The sequence below is a fragment of the Heptranchias perlo genome, chromosome 30, assembly GCF_035084215.1.
Source record: "Heptranchias perlo isolate sHepPer1 chromosome 30, sHepPer1.hap1, whole genome shotgun sequence".
In the NCBI taxonomy this organism is placed as follows: domain Eukaryota; kingdom Metazoa; phylum Chordata; class Chondrichthyes; order Hexanchiformes; family Hexanchidae; genus Heptranchias; species Heptranchias perlo.
The window spans coordinates 25,412,075-25,433,109 of NC_090354.1; the positions used below are offsets into that span (position 1 = coordinate 25,412,075).

At 45.7% G+C, this 21,035-nt stretch overlaps 1 protein-coding gene across 2 annotated transcripts in view; it reads right to left on the reverse strand.

The window, feature by feature from the left end:
- fmnl1a (formin-like 1a) overlaps positions 1-21,035 on the reverse strand; it is a 198,385-nt gene that overhangs the window by 99,562 nt on the left and 77,788 nt on the right. For both annotated transcript variants that reach the window (XM_067969082.1, XM_067969083.1), the window contains exon 2: positions 19,126-19,209. In XM_067969082.1, coding sequence (XP_067825183.1) covers positions 19,126-19,209 — 84 coding nt within the window. The remainder of the gene's footprint in view (positions 1-19,125; positions 19,210-21,035) is intronic.

Sequence of the window (21,035 nt, forward strand, 5' to 3'; positions counted from 1 at the left end):
ATTTGCAGCTGTCACCTGCCTGCCCACTAATCTGCCTACGCCTCCCTGAGGTCTTGTACAGTGCTCGTGTTGTTTGCCAAGCCCACTACTTTTGAGTCATCAGCAAATTTCAATATTGTGCTCCCTGTGCCCAAGTACATATTTTCTATATATAGAGAACACAAGCGCACCCAGTAGTCAGTTAGCACACAGCAAAATACCACAAAGAACAAGTGAATGAACGACCACATCATCTGTTTTTGGTGGTGTTGGTTGTGGGAGAAACGTTGGCCAGGGCTGGAAGAGCTCTCTGCTCGTTTCAAATAATGCCACGACCTCTTTCACATCTATCAAAAGGACCAAAACAAATGGAACCTCTGATGAAGGAGCACTGGAGTGTCAGCGTGGATTATGTGCTTAGTCTACAGTGAGAACGTGGAACTCACTGCCACGTGGAGTAGTCGAAGCAGAGAGCATTTATGCATTTAAGGGGAGGTTTGATGCATTAATGAGAGTGCAGGGAATAGAGGGATACAGGGACAGTGGCTGAAGAGGTAATTAGAGTGGGAGGAGGCTCGTGTGGAGTATAAACACCGGAATAGACCATTTGGGCCGAATGGCCTGTTTCTATGCTGTGGATTCTAATATAATGGGTATGGACACCAGGTCAGCATGTGAATTAAGTGTTTTATACACAATGGCGTGCAGTGCCCAAAATAATTAGATCATCTACTATACTGACCATGGACCTACAGGTGGCCTAGAAATTGTAACCTTTCTTTTTGAAGACCAGTTGCTTTGAACGATGATCGGAAAGCTGAGCCAGACCATTTCATCAACATCCTTCCGTCGTGACACTATTTTGTGCCGTGATGCACAGAACTGCCTCAGAATATTTACCAGAACATAAGGTGAAGCCGTAGTTCTGATGGCCGATGGGGAGTCCCACAATGAAGAGTGAGTCTAAACAATTGGTCATTTACACTTGGGTTTAACATCAACTGCACAAGATTCATGCCAGTGATCAATGGAAGAGTAGCATTATTAACGTTCCCATCAAAGTGAAATCTTCCGAGATTCCTGGTTGAGAGTTCCAAGTTTTGGCCATGCCATCAGGGGAAGACTCTGTGCAGAGGGCAGTGTGATCTTCATAGGAAGGAAGCAAAATCAGTGCTAACCACACAGACTGCTCTTGTCCCCTGTAGAAGAAGATCCGGAGAGTTCTCCCTGGCGTCCTGGCCAATATTTATCCCTCGCCCAACATCATTAAAACAGATTATCTGGTCATTATGTCATTGTTGCTTGTGGGGCCTTGCTGTGCGCAAATTGGCTGCTGCGTTTCTTGCAGTACAAGAGTGACTACACTTCAAAAGTATTTTACTGGCTGTAAGGCGCTTTGGGATGTCCTGAGGTTGTGAAAGGCCCTGTATAAATGCAAGTCTTTCTTTCTTTTAGAAGCTAATTCAAGATTAGTGTTGGTAGGACAGACTGCCTGGCTTCCAGAGAAGAGTATGTGGTTTAGGGGGTATAAGTTGCAAGTCTTCTCATCCATACAGGATGATCTTGGATCATCTGTGCGAGTCCCAACTCCCAGTGTTGCCGATCAACCTCCCAATCAGACTATTTCATTGACCTCTCTGGAGCAATACAATTAGGTGTACTTGCAATAGCAGGATTCAGGAATCAGTATAATGATCTGGGATCCTCCCCGATGAATTGTACGGTATAAAACAGGGGAGAAAATGACATTCAAAGACCCTGAAGGGTAGGAGTGAGATCAGGAAATAAGAGAAAGCATTTAGAAACAAAGTCAGCAGAGTTCACAAGGGGAAAAGCTGGACAATTACAGTACAACTCATCCTGCACATCCTAGTGGCCAGTTGTAGAAATGCAGATGGAGTTTCCCAGTTGTACTTTAAGAGTGGCTTTGGAACTCAATCAGGTAGGCCCAAACCAAAATGGAGACCTCTAACTTGGCTAGCCTTCTCATCTAATGTTGCACTAGAAATAGCCACAAGTTGACTGCAACAGGAAGTAGTCAATCATAAGCAAGATTGAATTCCTCTTTATTCAAACACTAATTTTCCCCCTTCCTGCCTCTTGAAACCACTGACTCCTTTTTTTGTTATTATTTATTCTCGGGATGTGGGCGTCACAGGCAAGGCCTGTACTTATTGCCCATCCCTAGTTGCTCTGAAAAGGTGGTTGTGGACCTTCTAGCAGTTGGATACAACCGAGGGGCTAGCTAGGCCACTTCATGTTAAGCTTCATGGTCACTTTTACAGATTTTTAAAATTCAATTGAAATTCTCAAACTGCTGTGGTGGGATTTAAACTCATGTTCTCTGGATTACCAGTCCAGTAACATAAGCACTACACAAATGCACCGATCACTCTTTGGTACCTCACCCAGGTGGGTAGAATTCATGTGTGAGCCATGACAGCAAATGTTGGCATTAAAGTTCTACTTTACTATTGAAAAGAAGCAGGGTGCAATTGGCTAACTTTACAATGAACTGTTTCCTTACAAACCTATATCTAGCATTTAACAAAGGACAAACACAATGGCAGTCATAACTGGCACTCGTATTAGCTTAAGGGCACCTTTCCCCTGAGGGTTAAGTACATATTGACGATGTCATTGGCTGTCTTTCATATAGCTGTACAGCAATGCTTAGATAGGATGGGCAGACTATGCTACACAGTTCCCCCATTAGTAAATTAGTCATTTGCAATTACGGTAAATTACAGTCATTTGTGCCAACCAATTAGTACATTTCACTGCTTTATAAAAACAGGATTGACATGTTTCTGAAGTAGATGTTGCATGAGGCTCCATCCTTAGGTAAAAAAAAATAATTCCCTTCGTTCACAATGTTCTCAACTCCTGGCTGAATTACAGACTGTGAACCTCAAAGCTCGTGCTGTAAGAATGACTGGAACAGATCACAGAAGGTCGTGTTGTGTTAGTTTTGACATCACTGGTTGCCCCTCTTCCATAGTGTTTCCAACTGCTCCAGAAATTATTAATCCATAATTAGAGCAATATATTATTAAACTGCATTGTTGCGAGAGCCACTTCTGGGCATGGTTTTAGCTCAGAGCCTGGCATGTGTAGATATTCGTGTGGGGAACCCGGAAATTCATTGAGTGCGTCGCAATCTTCTGCGATCGCAACTCAACTGAAGGTAAGTATTTTGCTTCTGGGTTTCCCGTGCGCCAGGCAGCCAGATTGATAGGCCAGCTGCCTTTCGGAAGGGAAAGGAACTGCAAATCGGAGAGGGTGGAGGGAGGGAGAGAGAGATCGTAGGCCGTGAAAGAAGAAATTGGAGTTTGCTGGGGGGGGGGGGGGGGGGGGTGGGGGTGGTGAGGGGAGATGAGGAAACATGGACGACATCAGGTGGGCCTTGGAGAAGATCGGGGTGGGGGGGTCAGTATCAGGGGCAGGAGGGATCCTGCATTGGCGGGGGGGGGGGGGGGGTCGACTGATCGCAGGGGTCCTAGGCCAGATGAGCCGGTTGGGCCTGGAAGAAGTATTCCTGCTCCTCCGGGCCCACAGGCAGTGCAATAAAGGCACTCACCTCATGGATCCGGCCCTTCTTGCCTGCTTTCACCAGATGTGAATGGGAAGCGATGGGAAACCCGAACAGGTAAGGTTAAATTTGTTTTACATTTGTAATTCACAAAAAATTAAGTGCCTCAACTATTGCAATGAGGTACATTGCCCCTTTAAATATCGGCCTGCCGGCTTTACGTGGAGACGGGACTTCTGGGTTTCTGTTGCGCGCGCATCCTAACGTGCCTGGGTTAAAGCCAGAAATGGGCGCGTTGGAGCCGGGACTCCAAAAATAAACAATTTTTATTGCCCGCTCACCCACCCGTTCTTGGGGGTTAATATGACCCTTTGGTCACCAGCCAATCTCAAAGGGTCAAAGGTCAGCAATGGCAGGACACAAGCTGCACTGAGATCAACAGGGAAAAATGTTTTTCACTGCCTGCACCTGGCGCTAACGGGGTGGTAACGGCCGCGGCTTCGTTTTGAAAGGGGCCTCCTGCCGAGTGTCCAAAGCGCCCACTTGTTTCAGGCTCCTCCGGGGCCCACAAAAATAATCTGGGCCACTGCCACCCCAGGTCCCCCACCCTCCACGATCATGTCCACTACCTCCCCACTCCATAACTTACCCGGCTGGCGGTCATCCCGGCCCTGACACGTGCTGCACTGTGACGTCTGTTTGGCTCCCCGCAGTTCGCCAGCCAGATTTAAATAAGGCAGAGGCCTCAAAATCGCGAGGGTCTCTTCGTCGCTGGATTGCGTGACCGACCATTGCACTCTCCAGTCGGTCGCCCAGAAGTCAAAATAGACCCCCGAGTTTAACTATGAGTCTTTCCAGCGTCAATACCTGCCTTGTCGATGATCATCTCCTTCAGTGTTTCCCCCACCACCTCCATTTTCTCTCCTCCTCTACAGGCAATGAATTACTTTTGTAGTCACAGTTATGGAGACAAAGAACACAGCATGGCCCTACAAACAACCATGAGACAAATCGCCAGTGGTTGTATTGACTAGAATACCAGGAAAACATCCCTGCTTTTCTTCGAATAGTTTCATGGGAAACATGGGAGCAAGCAGACAGGTTCAACATCTCATCCGAGAGACAGCACCTCCAACAAGTGCCAGCATTCCCTCAGCGTGGCACTGAAGTGCCAGCTCAGATTGGCATGCTCAAATCTTGCAGGGGGGCTTGAACGCAGCACTCTCTGAGGTAGAGGCAAGAGTGGTACCACTGAGCCAAACTGACACTCTGTCCTGAAGGCACTGACTCATGCTGGCCTACGGTTCCAAGGTGACTGGCAGTCATCCACTATCTCACTAAGTGTTGGCACCATATTCGACCGGGGGGGGGGGGGGGGAGGGGGAGGGTATCACAGCCGAGCTACTCTGTTCTCACTTGACATCTACATGTATGCCCTTCTGAGCAGAAGTTGCTGGACAACAATCAGGAACAGGAACTTTCAGCATTTAATTCCCCTCCCAGTCTCAGGGGACACAGAAATCAATTGCAGTGCGGCACCATTATTCAACTGACTTTAGCTAACTCAGCACCGATTGTGGGTCAGACCTGGAATCTTCCTGTCCAATTCAATATAATGTGGCGCAGTTACCCAATCAGCCATTGAGGGAGCCCTTTCTCTGTTTAATATGGAGTTTAAAAGACAGACAGCACAGTGCCATACTATTGGAGCTCTGCTGAACTGTGCCACACTGTGACACAATTAGAGGTGATGCCTGCAATCCCTGACACAGCAAATCCTCAAATTCAACACTTTTCCACAGGGAGAACATTACAAATGAGCAGATGAGTCACTCCAGGCTGCTTGAAAACTTCTGAGCAACCAGCTCGCGTATAGTGCTGGCAGGGGCCCAGAGTCAGGTCGACTACATAGTCTAAAAATGGCGCATACCATGGGGAGGCGGAGAACTCAAATGAACAATGAAATACATTTTTTGGTGATTTTTTTTTCGTGCTCATTAAAGTGAGGGTTGTTATTGGAGGCAGATTGAACAGCTTCCCATTTCAGGCGCCCAATATCAGCATCAAGCACTCCAGAGTCGAGCTACAGTTAGGTAGCTGAGATGAGGAGAAACTTCTTCACTCAGAGGGTAGTAGGTCTGTGGAATTTGCTGCCCCAGGAAGCGACATCATTAAATAAATTTAAAACAGAAATAGACAGTTTCCTAGAAGTAAAGGGAATTAGGGGTTATGGGGAGCGGGCAGGAAATTGGACATAAAGCTGAGTTCGGATCGGTCAAGGCCCTGTGGGTGGCGGAGCGGGCCCAGGGGCTGAGTGGCCGGGTCCTGCTCCTACTTCTTGTGTTCTTTAGATTTGAGGTTAGGATCAGATCAGCCATGATCTGATTGAATGGCGGAGCAGGCTCGAGGGGCCGATTGGCCTACTCCTGCTCCTATTTCTTATGTTCTTATGTTCTTAAAGCTCACAATAAACTGAGGCCCTGGCTGCCTGTTGGTCTTTCCTCAACCAGCACCACCAAACACAGATTATCTGATCATTCATTCATTTACTATTTATGGGACTTTGCTGTGTATAAATTGGCTGCTGTGTTTTTCTACATTTATATAGCACCTTTCACAACCTCCGGACGTCCCAAAGTGCTTTACCGACAATGAAGTGTCGTCACTGTTGTAATACAGGAAAAGCATCATCCAATTTCCATACAGCAAGGTCACACAAACAGCAATGAGATAAATGATCAAGTCATCTGTTTTAGTGATGTTGGTTGAGGGATAAATATTGGCCAGGATACCGGGGACAACTCTCCTGCTCATGGGATCTTTTACGTCCACCTAAGAGGGCAGCTTTAATGTCTCCCCCGAAAGACAGTGCAGCACTCCCTCAATGATGCACTGGAATGTCAGCCTATATTTTGTGCTCAAGTCTCTGGAGTGGGACTTGAACCCACAACCTTCTGACTCAGAGGTGAGGGCACCACCACTGAGCAGTTTGCGATGCCCTGAGGTACCCTATAAACCCCTAACATGTCTGAGGTCCAACTACAGAAGAGTGCCCCCTACTGCACCACCAAAGTTTTTCACCTCTTCAGCCTCTTGTGAGATTGCCAATTTGGAGCCAGAAAGGGATTGGATTGAGACTTCACTTTACATAAGTCCTTATGTGAGCACACAGAGGAGAATTTCATCCCGTCGGCCTAGCCTAGATTTGAATGGAAATCCCAGAGGCGACCTTTTTTCTTTGCCTAGAATCTTCCCTCGTAATTACACTGCAGTCAGCGTCCTTGACATTTTGGATGGATTTACAATGTCTCTATTTTCTAAATTACGTTAGCCAGCCCACTGGGCACACGCAGGAGACAACACAAAGTCAGCAAATAAATGACATTTGGGCTAATCTGCAATGAAACAACCAGCTGTGTGAGTTATCTGCCCTTTTCTCCAGGTTAACCACTCTCCCTCAGCTGGTCTCAGTCAGTGCCTGTGAAAGAGGCCTGCGGGGTCTGTGTGTTTGTCTGATCCTTTACGAAGTAAATGCACTAAACTCCTGAGGCGTTTGCAGCTCATCGCGGAGCAAACGACAATAAGGAAACTCCAAAGGGAAATCTCGTAAGTACTTATTTAAGCTGCTGAAAAAATATACATTAATCCCCACACTTCATTTTCAAAGGATTTATCTTTGTTCTTTCTAATTCCTTCACTGACATATTCATCTTTTCCACATGACATCTTGCCAGTCTGTGATAATGCAGCACACAATCTGCCAGGTGGGAGGTGTGGTGTGTGGGGTGGGGGGAGAGAATTAAAACATCACATTGAACATCGTGGCTTAAAAACTAGATGGATCCCAGTTATACTCCTGAGGGTGCCAGAGACAGCTGCTTCATCCACTGTCAGTTGGCGGTGAAGATGCTGGGGTATTACTCCACAGGGGCCCATAACACTCCACTACCTCCCCTTTTCTTCATACATGAGCCCAGACAGTCAGGCTGGAAGGATGTTCAGCCGTGGAGAGCATCACAGCCAATCTCCATCTTGCCTTCATCCGCCATCCACGTAGGAGCACTTAAGCAGCGGGCCAGGGGCTGAACCCATGACCCTCTTAACCATATAACAGCCCCACAGTGCACTTACCCACTAAATGACTAAACCAAGTTCAATTTTGGACAAATGGTTTTTTCTGTCTCCATATTAAACATCCATATGGACGTCGAAGATCCCATGAGCAGGGGAGTTCTTCCTGGTGTCTTGGCCAATATTTATCCCTCAACCAACAGAATCAAAACTATGGCTTAGCCCTTTGGCTCTGTGATGTAATCGGTTCCATTTGGTAAGGTCACCACGTTGAATTTAATTTTTCATCCCTGCTAGGTAAATGCTGAAGATATCGACTTACGATGACAGAAAGAGGAGATTTAGCTCACACAACCTAATGAGGACTGTTAGGGCCCATTTATATTGCAGCACTGCCTCCTGAACTCCCAGCACAGCCAAGAGGTGTGCTGGACCCTAAACAGGTATTTGGAATCCATATAATAGTCTGCCTGTAAGATCATCAACTACATTTCATCCGACACAAATGAATTGATATTTTTATTGACTGAGTTCACCAGGTATAACATGTGGGACTTTAAGGTGTGCAAATATCTCAGATTTAGCTGTGTTTGTGCTTTCTATGCACTGGGAGGCCCACAATAAAACAGTTAGTATCTGAGAGCTAGGCAATCAAGATTTATCATCAGGCAGTTGCATCCATTTGTCCAGCATCCCAGACAGGAACAGGAATTGTACAAATGGGATTTGGCAACCTAGGCCCCATGCTGTGGAATTCCCTCCCTAATCCCCTTCACCTCCATCCTCTCCTTAAAACCCACTCTTTGGCAAAGCTTTTGGTCACCCCTCCTAATATCGCCGTCTCCAGTTTGGCGTTCATTTTTTTAATTACACCTCTGTGAAGTGTCTTGGGTCATGTTTTCAATGTTAAAGACACAATATAAATGCAAATTGTTGTTTATTTTTCTCCCATCTACTTGGGTTTCCCTGCAATAAAACCATTCGGACAGCACTGTGCCCACGCTCTTGCCAATGCTGTTCTTGACCAACCCTCCCTGTGACCTCTGCTCAGCACCATGTCCAATGGCAAGGCAAAGAATAGCAACTTCTCTCATGTGTAATGGTGTCAATGGACCTACTCCACAATGAGGTATCTCTCAAAGAGGTACTGAACAACTGGCTCATTTTCTTTGGCATTCCCTCCCCTCCAATTTCCACCCCAATTCTCCTCTTGGCACCAACTCCTTGCTGTGGGACAGTTCCACGATCAGCCAGTTGTCCTCCATTACCTCACTCAAGTGGCCATTCATCACATGTGTGCCTCTGTAGGTGAGTGAGGGGACATCAGAACCAACCCCGTTCCTGTCCATGCACTGCAACAGTATCCAAAGACCAAACCAAGTCAGATCGTCCAGCAATCAAACTTGACGCCTTCCTGGTCTGTTCAGCTTAATTCCAGGACATTTTACCAACGGACCCTTCAGGGGACCGCCCAGGTTCCTTTTCTTATGTTTGAGTGATCTCAACAACAATAAAAATCTGCATATATATAGCAACTTTAACATAGTAAAACGTCCCAAGGCACTTCACAGGAGAGTTATTAAAGAAAATTTGACACCGAGCCACATAAGGAGGTATAAGGACAGGTAACTTGGTCAAAGAGGTAGGTTTTAAGGAGTGTCTTAAAGGAGGAGAGAAAGGCAGAGAGGTGGAGAGGTTTTTAGGGAGGGAATTCCAGAGCTTAGAACCTAGGCAGCTGAAGGCACGGCCGCCAATGGTGGAGCGATGAAAATCTGGGATGCGCAAAAGTCCAGAATTGGAGGAGCGCAGAGATCTCGGAGGGTTGTAGGACTGAGAGGGGGTTGCAGTTCTGCACTACACAAATAGCACCGTAGTAGTTTTCTAACCTGTTTACTTTCTTCACAGAAAGGTACACGACACGCAGAAAAGAGTTGCCTCATGTGACAGGTGGTGCATTAGGAAAACTAGCATCACTTCCGGGTACAGCAATAGCAACAGTCAGGAAACGGCAAAACATCTTGAAACCACCGCCAGGAAATGCCCCTTGAAGTGATGTGTCAAATCCACACCTACTCAACCAGGCCCACATGCTGATTCGAACAAAATAATCCATTCCATGTCAGGCACGTTAATAGTTTGGTTTTAAAATGACAGGATGGTGGCCAAAGCAAAGGGAGAATCAACCTCACATTCACATTGATTGCCGCATGTCCCAGTCCCCGAGGGATTGCTGTGGTGTGAAATATTTAATCACATAATAATTTAGAAACGGGAGTACTGAGTCAGGAACCTGGTGCTTTATGATAAGTGCAGTGTTTGACGTTAATGCTTTGTTGATATATTAATAAAGGCTGCTTATTAATCTTGGGTAGGAAAGGATTATTTTGAAATATTGCCTCAACACTTCACAAATATTAATCCCTCCCATGACGGGCGGGAGAGGGGCTTAAAAATTTTTAAACGGGGAACCGTGTCCCCAACCCACCACGTAGAATCAAAGAAAGGTTACAGCATGGAAGGAGGCCATTCGGCCCATTGAGTCCGTGCCGGCTCTATGCAACAGCAATCCAGCTAGTCCCACTCCCCTGCCCTTTCCCCGTAGCCCTGCAAATTTTTTCCTTTCAAGTACTTATCCAGTTCCCTTTTGAAGGCCATGATTGAATCTGCCTCCACCGCCCCCTATATTCAAATTCTCAAACTGCCATGGTGGGATTTGAACTCACATTATCAGGATTATTAACCCAGGCCGTACGCGCCTGTCGCTGTTTTTACGGCGGTGGGTTTCATGGCGTCCGAGTGTCCCACCATGGAGAGATGGGACACTTCATTAAAATGTTTAAATCGAGCTCCCGCAGTGTATTTGGGAGCCTGATTTAAATTCAACAGTTGCCGCCCGGGTTTCCGAGGGCTCAGGAAACCGGGCAGGGAAATGGAGACAGGAGCTGCCGGCTGCAGAAGGTAAATGCTCTTTACAGCATTCCTTGTGAGCCAGGAGGAGCAGGAATGCTCCCCCCCCCCCCAGGCCTTCGGCCTCCCCTCTGCGATCGTGGCCCCTCTCTCCACCCTGCCGCGATCACAGACCTCCCTCCCCTCCAGCCCCAATCTCTCGCTCCCTCCCCCCAACCCCCGATCTCTCGTTCCCTTCCCCCTCCCATTTGCCGGGGACCATCCCCAAGGGTTTCCGGATGCGGCCTCCTGTCTCCAGTCTTCCCCCCCACCCCCCTCCCACCTCACTGTGTTCCCGGCCTTGCCGGGTTTTCCACCTCCCCCCCCGGCTCCTCGTAAATATCAGGGCCAAAGACATTGACAATGTCTACCCTAATGGCTCAGATGGTCAATTCATTGTCCCGTACACAACAGCAAACCCTAAGTTTGATCTCTGGTCTATGCTGCATTCACTGCAATAGGTCACAGTGTCCTTTAGGCGAAGGGTATAAAATCAGTTGGGGTTTCCACTCCTGATCATTATCCAATGAGCCCTGCTGAAAAGACGGCAGACATGGGTGCCAGGTGAGGACAAGGAGTCACCCCCAGCTGTGACACCCACCACAATCGAATAGCCCGCTGACACTCAAGGTCTCGGCTCACATACGGACAAGAGCAACTTGAGTGAGGGTTCTGGAGGCTGCTGGTATCTGTCCAACTGCACCCAGCATGAGTCAGCAACTTTATGAGAGGGAGGGTGAAAAGTGCAACAATGAATATTTATTTGAACCCAAAGATCGTAAATTAGTGCAACAATAACAAACAGACACGCACACTCTGTGGTAAGGTTACTGTGGTCTCGTACGGCACACAGTGACGCCATTTCCTGCCTCTCCATGGTTTCCAAATGCCAGGCTTTGTGCCTCCAGTGTCCCTTTCTCAAAGGTTCACAAACCAACTGCACTACCTTTGGAGTGATTACAATTCTACATACTGGGGTAACCAAAAACTGAACCCAGCTGACCATTGAACAAGCTTGTTAACTAGCAGAATGTGTGGGCACATTAAGCTGAAGATCATGGCAGTCCAACTCTGTCAAATTCCACTACTGAGCAGGAGAGGAGAAGCTCTCTTCTGTGTCACCATGGACCCAGAAAGATACTCTCTACATTATTTCTAACCTGTACCATTCGCGACAAGTTAAACCACCAAAGGGTTTGCCTAGCCTATGGATAATGGGTCAAAGTGCCACCATTCATCCAGGCCAACCAATCTCCTGCAGTCAGGGGGGGGATATACTTCAATTTGGATTGTCAACAGACCAACCAAACCATCACTTCCCCCCAAATATTGTCTCAACTGTTAACGTTCCACATCCTCGACTCTAAATGCTAAATGTCAGCATGAGATGCAATCAGTGGGCAGGTATAGTGGTAAACCACACCTTCAGCAATCATCTGGCCAACGGCCAAAGTAAACAAAAGAGCTGTTTTCATTACTTTGCTCTGCACGATATGTAAATAGAACCTCAATGACACCTCATTGGAATGCTAAAAACGAATTGGCATAAAGATTTTTGCAGCTGTTGATTGACATCCTCATGGTAACCACAGCCAAAGTAGTGCAGAGTTGTCACAACAGATTCAATTCCAAGGAGTTGGGGGAAACTAAGCAGTCTAATCCAATCAAATCCACACGTCTGCAAGACTTGCTATCATCAAAGATCTCTAATTTCCTAATATCATAGAATCGTAGAATGACACATCACAGAAGGAGCCCATTCGGCCCATCGTGCCTGTGCTGGCTCTTTGAACGAACTATCCAATCAGTCCCACTCCCCCCACTCTTTCCACATAGCCCTGCAAATTTTTCCCCTTCAAGTATTTATCCGATTTCCTTTTGAAAGTTACTGTTGAATCTGCTTCCACCACCCTTTCACTTGTATGTTAGATATACAATATATATATATATATATATATATATATATACAGGCTACTATCTACACAGACTTGGCAATGACATAGTGAGTCCTGGCCCATTGAACATCCATTAGTCAAAGAGGTAGTCAGGTTGCTATAATTGGACTCAGTGCCCCAAGCTAGAAAAGAAAAAATAAAATCAGCCATGGCTCCCAATCCTGATTGCCATCCAGTCACTCTTGCTGAAAAGTCCATTGCGTCAACATCTGGTGATAGAAGCAGGCTTTGCTGTGATACCTGTCGCAGTTAAATTGCTCTCTGATCACTCTGCCTAGGCCCACACTTCAGGAAAGGCCACTTGGGCAAGGATAGTGGAGAACTGCTATGGAACTGAACCCCAGGATAATTCACATGTCCTTCAGGAAGAGGAGATCATTGCAAATTAAATGGAGCTGCTCCCAGTCCTCTGCCAATGCCTCTCCATTTAATAGCTTAAGTTGGAGACTTACCCCGCCTCTCCCTTCTCTTCCTGATACTTTGGTGCACCTCGGCGATGAACCCAGCTGTAATTAGGAACTCAATATGTGGAGAATCACAGATATGACCCTGGATCCTAACTATTCTCATTGATTAACCTGAATGAATTCTGTTTGCTATAGCTGGGTATGAACATGTGAATTATCATTTGCATTTTCAAATATTAGTCAGGCAGCTACTAAGCCCAGAGAGCTGCAGCTGAATAGCAATAATAGGCTGATTTTCAAAACAGGGTTATGAGGAGAATACATTAATTCTACCAGTGGGCTCGATGGAATTCTGAAAATGGTAAATATGCAAAAGGGCCGACTGATTTTCTTTTGCAACAAGCAGTGTATAAAAAGAGCTTTATTAAAGGATAATAAATTTCCAAGGGGCTCTGACATTAAGTCAGGCAGAACAAAGAAAATGTGACTCACTAAAGGGTTTGTTTTTTCTGTCTCCTATTGCAGAAAGTCCCCTGTAATGTAAACATGGCCACCTCGCTAACATGAGGACTCTCCGTTGCACCCAGGTGGGTGGTTCCAAGCACCATCGGCAACGTGAAATCCCCGTGACCACTTGACCTATTCTTAGGCTTCCCAAGGGGAGTTGGACCAACATGAACGAGGCCAACTTGCAGACCTGACATCATTATCCAATCCTTATTATAAACAACAGTATTTTCCCTTTTATTGGCTTTATACTTTGAATTTCCATAAGCATTTTCAGGCACACTCCTGCATTAATGATTTAGCATCACTTTTCAAATCTTATTTTCTATTCGGTTTTCTACCCTTTTCCTGAAGGTGTCGACTCCTTGTTGGGGTATCGTTCCATGGATGCCAGTGCCTCACCCAGCCGGCCATTATTGACCTGTAAGCCTTGTTGGTGGGATACATCACAGAGGGGCCAGTGCTGTGTTCATCCAATGCCCACACACTTGGACTTCCAGCAGAGGCCACTTGGATAGTGATCGGGATGGGGGTGGATCTCCAGTTGATTTCTCGCTCCCTAACCCAAGGACTCTGAGGACAACTGTAATGCCCACGATGGGCTGAGGTCAGCTAACAGCACAGACCAGGGACTGAACTTCCAGATCTGCTATGTCTCAGCTACTCATTTAGAGGAGGGCAACCACAAGCAAAATCACAGCACTGTGGAGCAAGTGGTTTTTAAAGAGAGAGATGTGAAACACATAAAGCCACTCGTAAAGGAGGGATTCCATAGTCAGGGAAGTAAAGAGGTGGTTCTGCAGCCACAACCAAGAGTCCTGAATGTTGCCTCTCATCTGTCAGGATAAAGTTGCGATTCACGTTGGAACCAGTGACACAGGAAAGTATAGAATTGCAGTCCTGCAAAAGGAGTTTCAGGAATTAAGGGATAGAGGACTTTGAGGGTAATAATCTCAGGATACGCCCGATGCCATGCACCACTCAGTACAGATATAACAAGATGAAGGCGGTAACTGCATGGCAAGAGAAATGGTGTAGGAAGGGATTAGATTCCTGGGACCATTTCTAGGGCACGTGTGGCCTGTAGAGGATGGATGGGCTTGGTTTGAACGAAGCTGGGACCGATGACCTTGATAGGAGAATAACTAGTGCTGTGGGAAAGGGTTCAAACAAATATAGTGGAGACAAGGAAAGAAAAAGATGAGGCAGCGGAAAGCAAAAGAAAAGGGTTTAGGAGAGGAAAAACAGGAAAGTAATTACAAACAGATCTGAAGGAGGAGGTATCAAAAAAAGGCTCTGACCATGATTTTTCAATCTTCCTGAAGTATGAAATTGTGCTGTGGGATTGAGGAGCAGACAATCTAATACAGGAACAGGAGTAGGCCATTTACACCCTCAAGCTTGTTCCGCCATTCAATGAGATCATGACTGATATATGTTCTAACTCCATATACCCGTCTTAGCCCCATATCCCTTAATACCTTTGGCTAACAAAAATCTATCAATCTCAGATTTAAAATTAACAATTGAGCTAGCATCAACTGCCATTTGCGGGAGAGAGTTCCAAACTTCTAACAGTGTAGAAGTGTTTCCTAACTTCACTCCTTAATGTTCTGGCTCTAATTTTTAGACTATGTTCCCTAGTCCTAGACTCCCCAACCAGCGGAAATAGTTTCTCTCTTTCTACCCTGTCAGTTCCCCTTAACATCTTGAAAATTTCGATCAAATCATCCCTTAATCTTCTAAATTCCAGGGAATACAACCCTAGTTTGTGTAATCTCGCCTCGTAATTTAACCCTTGGAGTCCAGGTATCGTTCCAGTAAATCTACTCCCTCCAAGGCCATTATATCCTTCCTAAGATGTGGTGCCCAGAACTGAACACAGTACTCCAGCTGTGATCTAACCAGGGCTTTGTATAACTGTAGCAATTCCTCTGTTCAAGATGGGTGAGGTTAAACAGGATAACTGTCGATCAGTTAGTCTATCATCTAATGGGCAGACCCTGAGGATCCATAATTCGAGATCAAATTTGTGAGCATTTAAAAATGCATGAGGCAATCAAGAACTGCCACTGTGGATTTGCTAAAAGCGAGGCGTGTTTGACAAAAACAAGAGCTTTTTGAAGAAGTGATTGATCGTATAGATAAATTCAGTGGACGTAGCGAATATGGGTTTTCAGAAGATATTCAATAAGGTATCTCACACAAAGCTTGTTACCAAGAATTCATGTGTTTGGTGTAAGAAATGAAACAGCATGAATTGAAGGACAGACAGGAAATAAAGCGTTAGGGTTAACGGGTGTTTTTTTAAACTCGTTCATGGGATGTGTCAAGACCAGCATTTATTGCCCATCCTTAATTGCCCTCGAGAAGGTGGTGGTGAGCCGCCTTCTTGAACTGCTGCAGTCTGTGTGGTGAAGGTTCTCCCACAATGCTGTTAGGAAGGGAGTTCCAGAATTTTGACCCAGCGACGATGAAGGAACGGCGATATATTTCCAAGTCGGGATGGTGTGTGACTTGGAGGGGAACGTGCAGGTGGTGTTGTTCCCATGTGCCTGCTGTCCTTGTCCTTCTAGGTGGTAGAGGTCGCGGGTTTGGGAGGTGCTATCGTAGAAGCCTTGGCGAGTTGCTGCAGTGTATCCTGTGGATGGTACACACTGCAGCCACGGTGCACCGGTGGTAAAGGGAGTGAATGTTTAGGGTGGTGGATGGGGTGCCAATCAAACGGCTGCTTTGTCCTGGATGGTGTCGAGCTCCTTGAGTGTTGTTGGAGCTGCACTCATCCAGGCAAGTGGAGAGTATTCCATCACACTCCTGACTTATGCCTTGTAATTGGTGGAAAGGCTTTGGGGAGTCAGGAGGTGAGTCACTCGTCGCAGAATACCCAGCCTCTGACCTGCTCTTGTTGCCACAGTATTTATGTGGCTGGTCCAGTTAAGTTTCGGTCAATGGTGGTCCCCAGGATGTTGATAGTGGGGGATTCGGCGATGGTAATGCCGTTGAATGTCAAGGGGAGGTGGTTAGACTCTCTCTTGTTGGAGATGGTCATTGTCTGGCACTGTCTGGCACAAATGTTACTTGCCACTTATCAGCCCAAGCCTGGATGTTGTCCAGGTCTTGCTGCATGCAGGCACTGACTGCTTCATTATTTGAGGGGTTGCGAATGGAACTGAACACTGTGCAATCATCAGCGAACATCCCCATTTCTGACCTTATGATGGAGGGAACATTATTGATGAAGCAGCTGAAGATGGTTGGGCCAAGGACGCTGCTCTGAGGAACTCCTGCAGCAATGTCTTGGGGCTGAGATGATTGGCCTCCAACAACCACTACCATCTTCCTTTGTGCCAGGTATGACTCCAGCCACTGGAGAGTTTTCCCCCTGATTCCCACTGACTTCAATTTTACTAGGGCTCCTTGGTGCCACGCTCGGTCAAATGCTGCCTTAATGTCAAGGGCAGTCACTCTCACCTCACCTCTGGAATTCAGCTCTTTTGTCCATGTATGGACAAGGCTGTAATGAGGTCTGGAGCCGAGTGGTCCTGGCAGAACCCAAACTGAGCATCAGTGAGCAGGTTATTGGTGAGTAAGTGCCGTTTGATAACACTGTCGACGACACCGTCCATCACTTTGCTGATGATTGAGAGTAGACTGATGGGGTGGTAATTGGCCGGATTGGATTTGTCCTGCTTTTTGTTGACAGGACATACCTGGGCAGTTTTCCACATTGTCGGGTAGATGCCAATGTTGTAGCTGTACTGGAACAGTTTGGCTACAGGCGCGGCTAGTTCTGGAACACAAGTCTTCAGCACTACAGCCGGGATGTTGTTGGGGCCCACAGCCTTTGCTGTATCCAGTGCACTCAGCCGTTTCTTGATATCACATGGAGTGAATCGAATTGGCTAAATTCTGTGGTGGTGGGGATATCGGGGGAAGGCAGAGATGGATCATCCACTCGGCACTTCTGGCTGAAGATGGTTGCAAACGCTTAAGCCTTGCCTTTTGCACTCACGTGATGGACTCTGCCATCATTGAGGATGGGTATTTTTACAGGGCCTCCTCCTCCCGTTAGTTGTTTAATTGTCCACCACCATTCACGACTGGATGTGGCAGGTCTGCAGAGCTTTGATCTGATCTGTTGGTTGTGGAATCGCTTAGCTCTGTCTATAGCATGTTGCTTCTGCTGTTTAGCATGCATGTAGTCCTGTGTTGTAGCTTCACCAGGTTGGCACCTCATTTTTAGGTATACCTGATGCTGCTCCGGGCATGCTCTTCTACACTCCTCATTGAATGAGGGTTGATCCCCTGGCTTGTTGGTAATGGAGAAATATGCCGGGCCATGAAGTTACAGATTGTGCTGGAATACAATTCTTGGTGTTATTCCGATTGCAGTAGTGTTAAATGTGGAGTACTCCAGGAGTCAGTGCTTTTGTTCTGCATCTTTGCTTTGTACTTGGGCAAAGGGGGCATAACACTGAAATGTTCTGACATCATGAAAATACCGGGTTTAGCAAAAAAAGGACTTCCAAAGGACATAGACAGGGTAGTGGAATGGGCAGACACGCAGCAGGTACTGTTTAATGCAGAGGAATGTGAGATACTGTGCTTTGGGAGGAAAAAAATCAGGAATTGGAGTGTACACTCATGGAAAGATGCTTGAAGGGTATGGATGGATTAAAAGATCTGGCGGTTCAAATCCATATTTCCGTGAAAGTACAAATTCTGATAGAAAAACCTTAAAATCCAACATCATTTTGGGTTTTATAAGTGAAGGGATAAAGTACAAAAGGAAAGAGATAAATATTTCTACCAGCCAATGGTTTGGCCCTGGTTAAAGTACAGTGTCTAGTTTGGACACCCCGTTATAGAAAGGACCTTGAAGCTATAGTGAGCATACAGCATAAATTCACCAGGAATGAGAAACGAGGCGAGACATGAGATAGTGGGACTATTTCTACTGGAGCAGAGAAGGCTCAGAGGAGATTTAATAGAGTTTTTTTAAATTTATGAATGGTTTTGACAGGGTAAATCAGGAAAGACAATTTCCTCCAGTTGGGGAGTCATTTACGAAGGATCACTAATTAAAATTGTGCAAAAGTGAGGAGAAAGGTTAGGAGAAAGGTATTTAGACAGAAAGATATTAGAGCATGGAATACTTTGCGGTAGGGAATAGTTGAGGCTGAGACCAGTGTATCTTATAAGGAAAGAGTCTATAAACATTTGAAGCAGAGGAAGATATAGGGTTATTGGAAGACAGCAGTGCGGTGGGATTAGTTTTGGAATTCTCCAGTACTGGCATGAAGGGCCGAATGACCCCCTTCTTGCTGTAACGTTTTATAGTTCTATAAACTTTCTGAGCTATCAGGGGAGCAAACCTCTTGTTAATTTAGGCTCCTTTAATAAATAAACTAAATCCGTGATGCTGGATTCTTAGTCCAATTTTTAAGTTTGTCTGAGGGAAAAGTGCTGATATGAAATTTAAATGACCTTTTGAAGAACTGGAAACTTGTGGAAAATTGCAAAGAAAAGACGACCTTTTGAAATTCATCTAAATCAAGTCCAAATTGATAAAACTGTCAGACTCAACTAATAATCTAATTCTTCAATTACTCTGTCTATCGTAATGCTGCCCCAGCCATATAGACATGGTTTCATTATTGCTCAGTTGATGTAGTAAGAGATTGTAGATAGACCAATGAAATGTGAGTGCCAAACAAACCCTAGTTACCTGATCGCAGATAAGTTCCCATTTCTTCTCGTTGTCGTACTGGCTCAGTAACTTCGCCTTATCCGGAGGCAGGTTCATGCAGTTCTGCAGAGAAGGAGGGGGGAGAAAAGTTACAATCATCATTTAATCAGTCATGGAAGAAGAGAGCTTCTTCTTCTGAACTGCAGCACCTATAATAAAAAGTGAAGTAAGAAGGGACTCTCTGTACAATATGGTGCATTATCCATAGGCACTCTATAGCTGGAAATGTACACTCAACAGCAGTTTTAACATCTATAGGTGCTTTGCAGAGCTTTACTAGCTGTAGGGGTTGTGATATATGCAGACGTTCTGTAGTTGAAAGCCCGTGCAAGATGCCCTCTTGGTTTTGTCCCTCATGTGAAAGGACATTTTAGATGATATTGCACAAATGCAATGTTATTACTATATGGCTAACATTTCAAAGGCTCCGCCCTTTACAAGATCCTAAAACAGGGGTGTCCAAACTGCAGCCTGAGGCCCATGGGTAGCTAAGGACCCCTGCCAATCTGACCCTCAAAGCCCAGCACCTCAGTCCGATTTCTTATTCACTGGTTCATCCAGTTTGAATTTTGAGAGGCTGGAATTTTGGAGAGGGCTATTTTTACCACAGTTATCGCATTGGTCAATGAATCCAAATTCAGAACTTCAAGATCGGGTCAGTGTCAGCAACATTGAGATACATGCAGGGATTTAAAGTTTATATGTGGCCTATGAGACCTCATGGTACACACCTAAACAGCTCACAAAGCCAAAAAGCTCAGTCAGCTCTGTACTGATAGCTATGGCTGAGATGAACTGCATTGAAAACTAAGTCTCCAACAATTCAACATAAAACCTTCTGGAAAATAGTGATGACAGTTATAGCCACCTGTAGAGACATCGTGAAGAGATTACTGAGCTGTCATCGCCTTACTTAGACATCCACAGACATAACAGTCCCATCCGGTCTGCTGCATCAGGACAACAGGACTTCCTAATTAAGCAATGTAAACTTTTGATTTCGGAGACATAATTAAGGGCGATATTAACAGAGTTCTTTCCAAAGCTTCGTTTTACGTTCCTTTGCTTCTTGGTGCTTTCTCCACCCCCCAAGACTGTTTTAAAATTCTTCAATAAAAAATTTTTTAAAACTCTACTTCTAGTCAGTGTCGAGTGATCTGGGCCCAGAAAATGAAGGGAATCCAAATAAGGACCTGTTCAGCCTGATCAGGCCACCTTTCATTACACTAAAAAAAAATCTCCAAACCTCCAGAGTCCTGTAGTCTCGTTCATGAGATCAGGTAACAGACTCCAGAGAAAGGAGGAACATGTGCAGTTGAGAAGAGCATACAGGGGATCCTTGCAGGTGGAGTTGGTCGAAGCGGCTAAGCCTCACCAGGAAAGGCCTTTTCAAGTTACTTTACTTGTATGAGTTTGGGTGCCCATAACTAGAAAGCACACCCAAAAAATAATTGGTCATTGACCAACAGTTCTCACAAAAAAAAATTTACTAAAATCAGAGGATGAAAATTGAGCCATTTTGTGTATAGTGTTGGAGTGTTTTAGAAGGCTAATGTTGTTCTTTTTAAAATTAATTCTCTGGAAGTGGGTGTTGCTGGCAAGGCCGGTATTTATTGCCCATCTCTAGTTGCCCCGAGATGGTGGTGGTGGGCCCTTTTTCTTGAGCCGCTGCAATTATTCTTTGATATAACTGAGTGACTTGTTAGGCCACTTCAGAGCGAAGTTAAAAGTCAATCACGTTGGTGTGGGACTGGAGTCACATATAGGCCAGACCGGGTAAGGACGGCAGGTTTCCTTCCCTAAAGGACATTAGTGAATCATTTGGATATTCACGACAGTCCAGCAGCTTCATGGTCACTTTTGCTGATACCAGTTTCTTTTTAATGAAA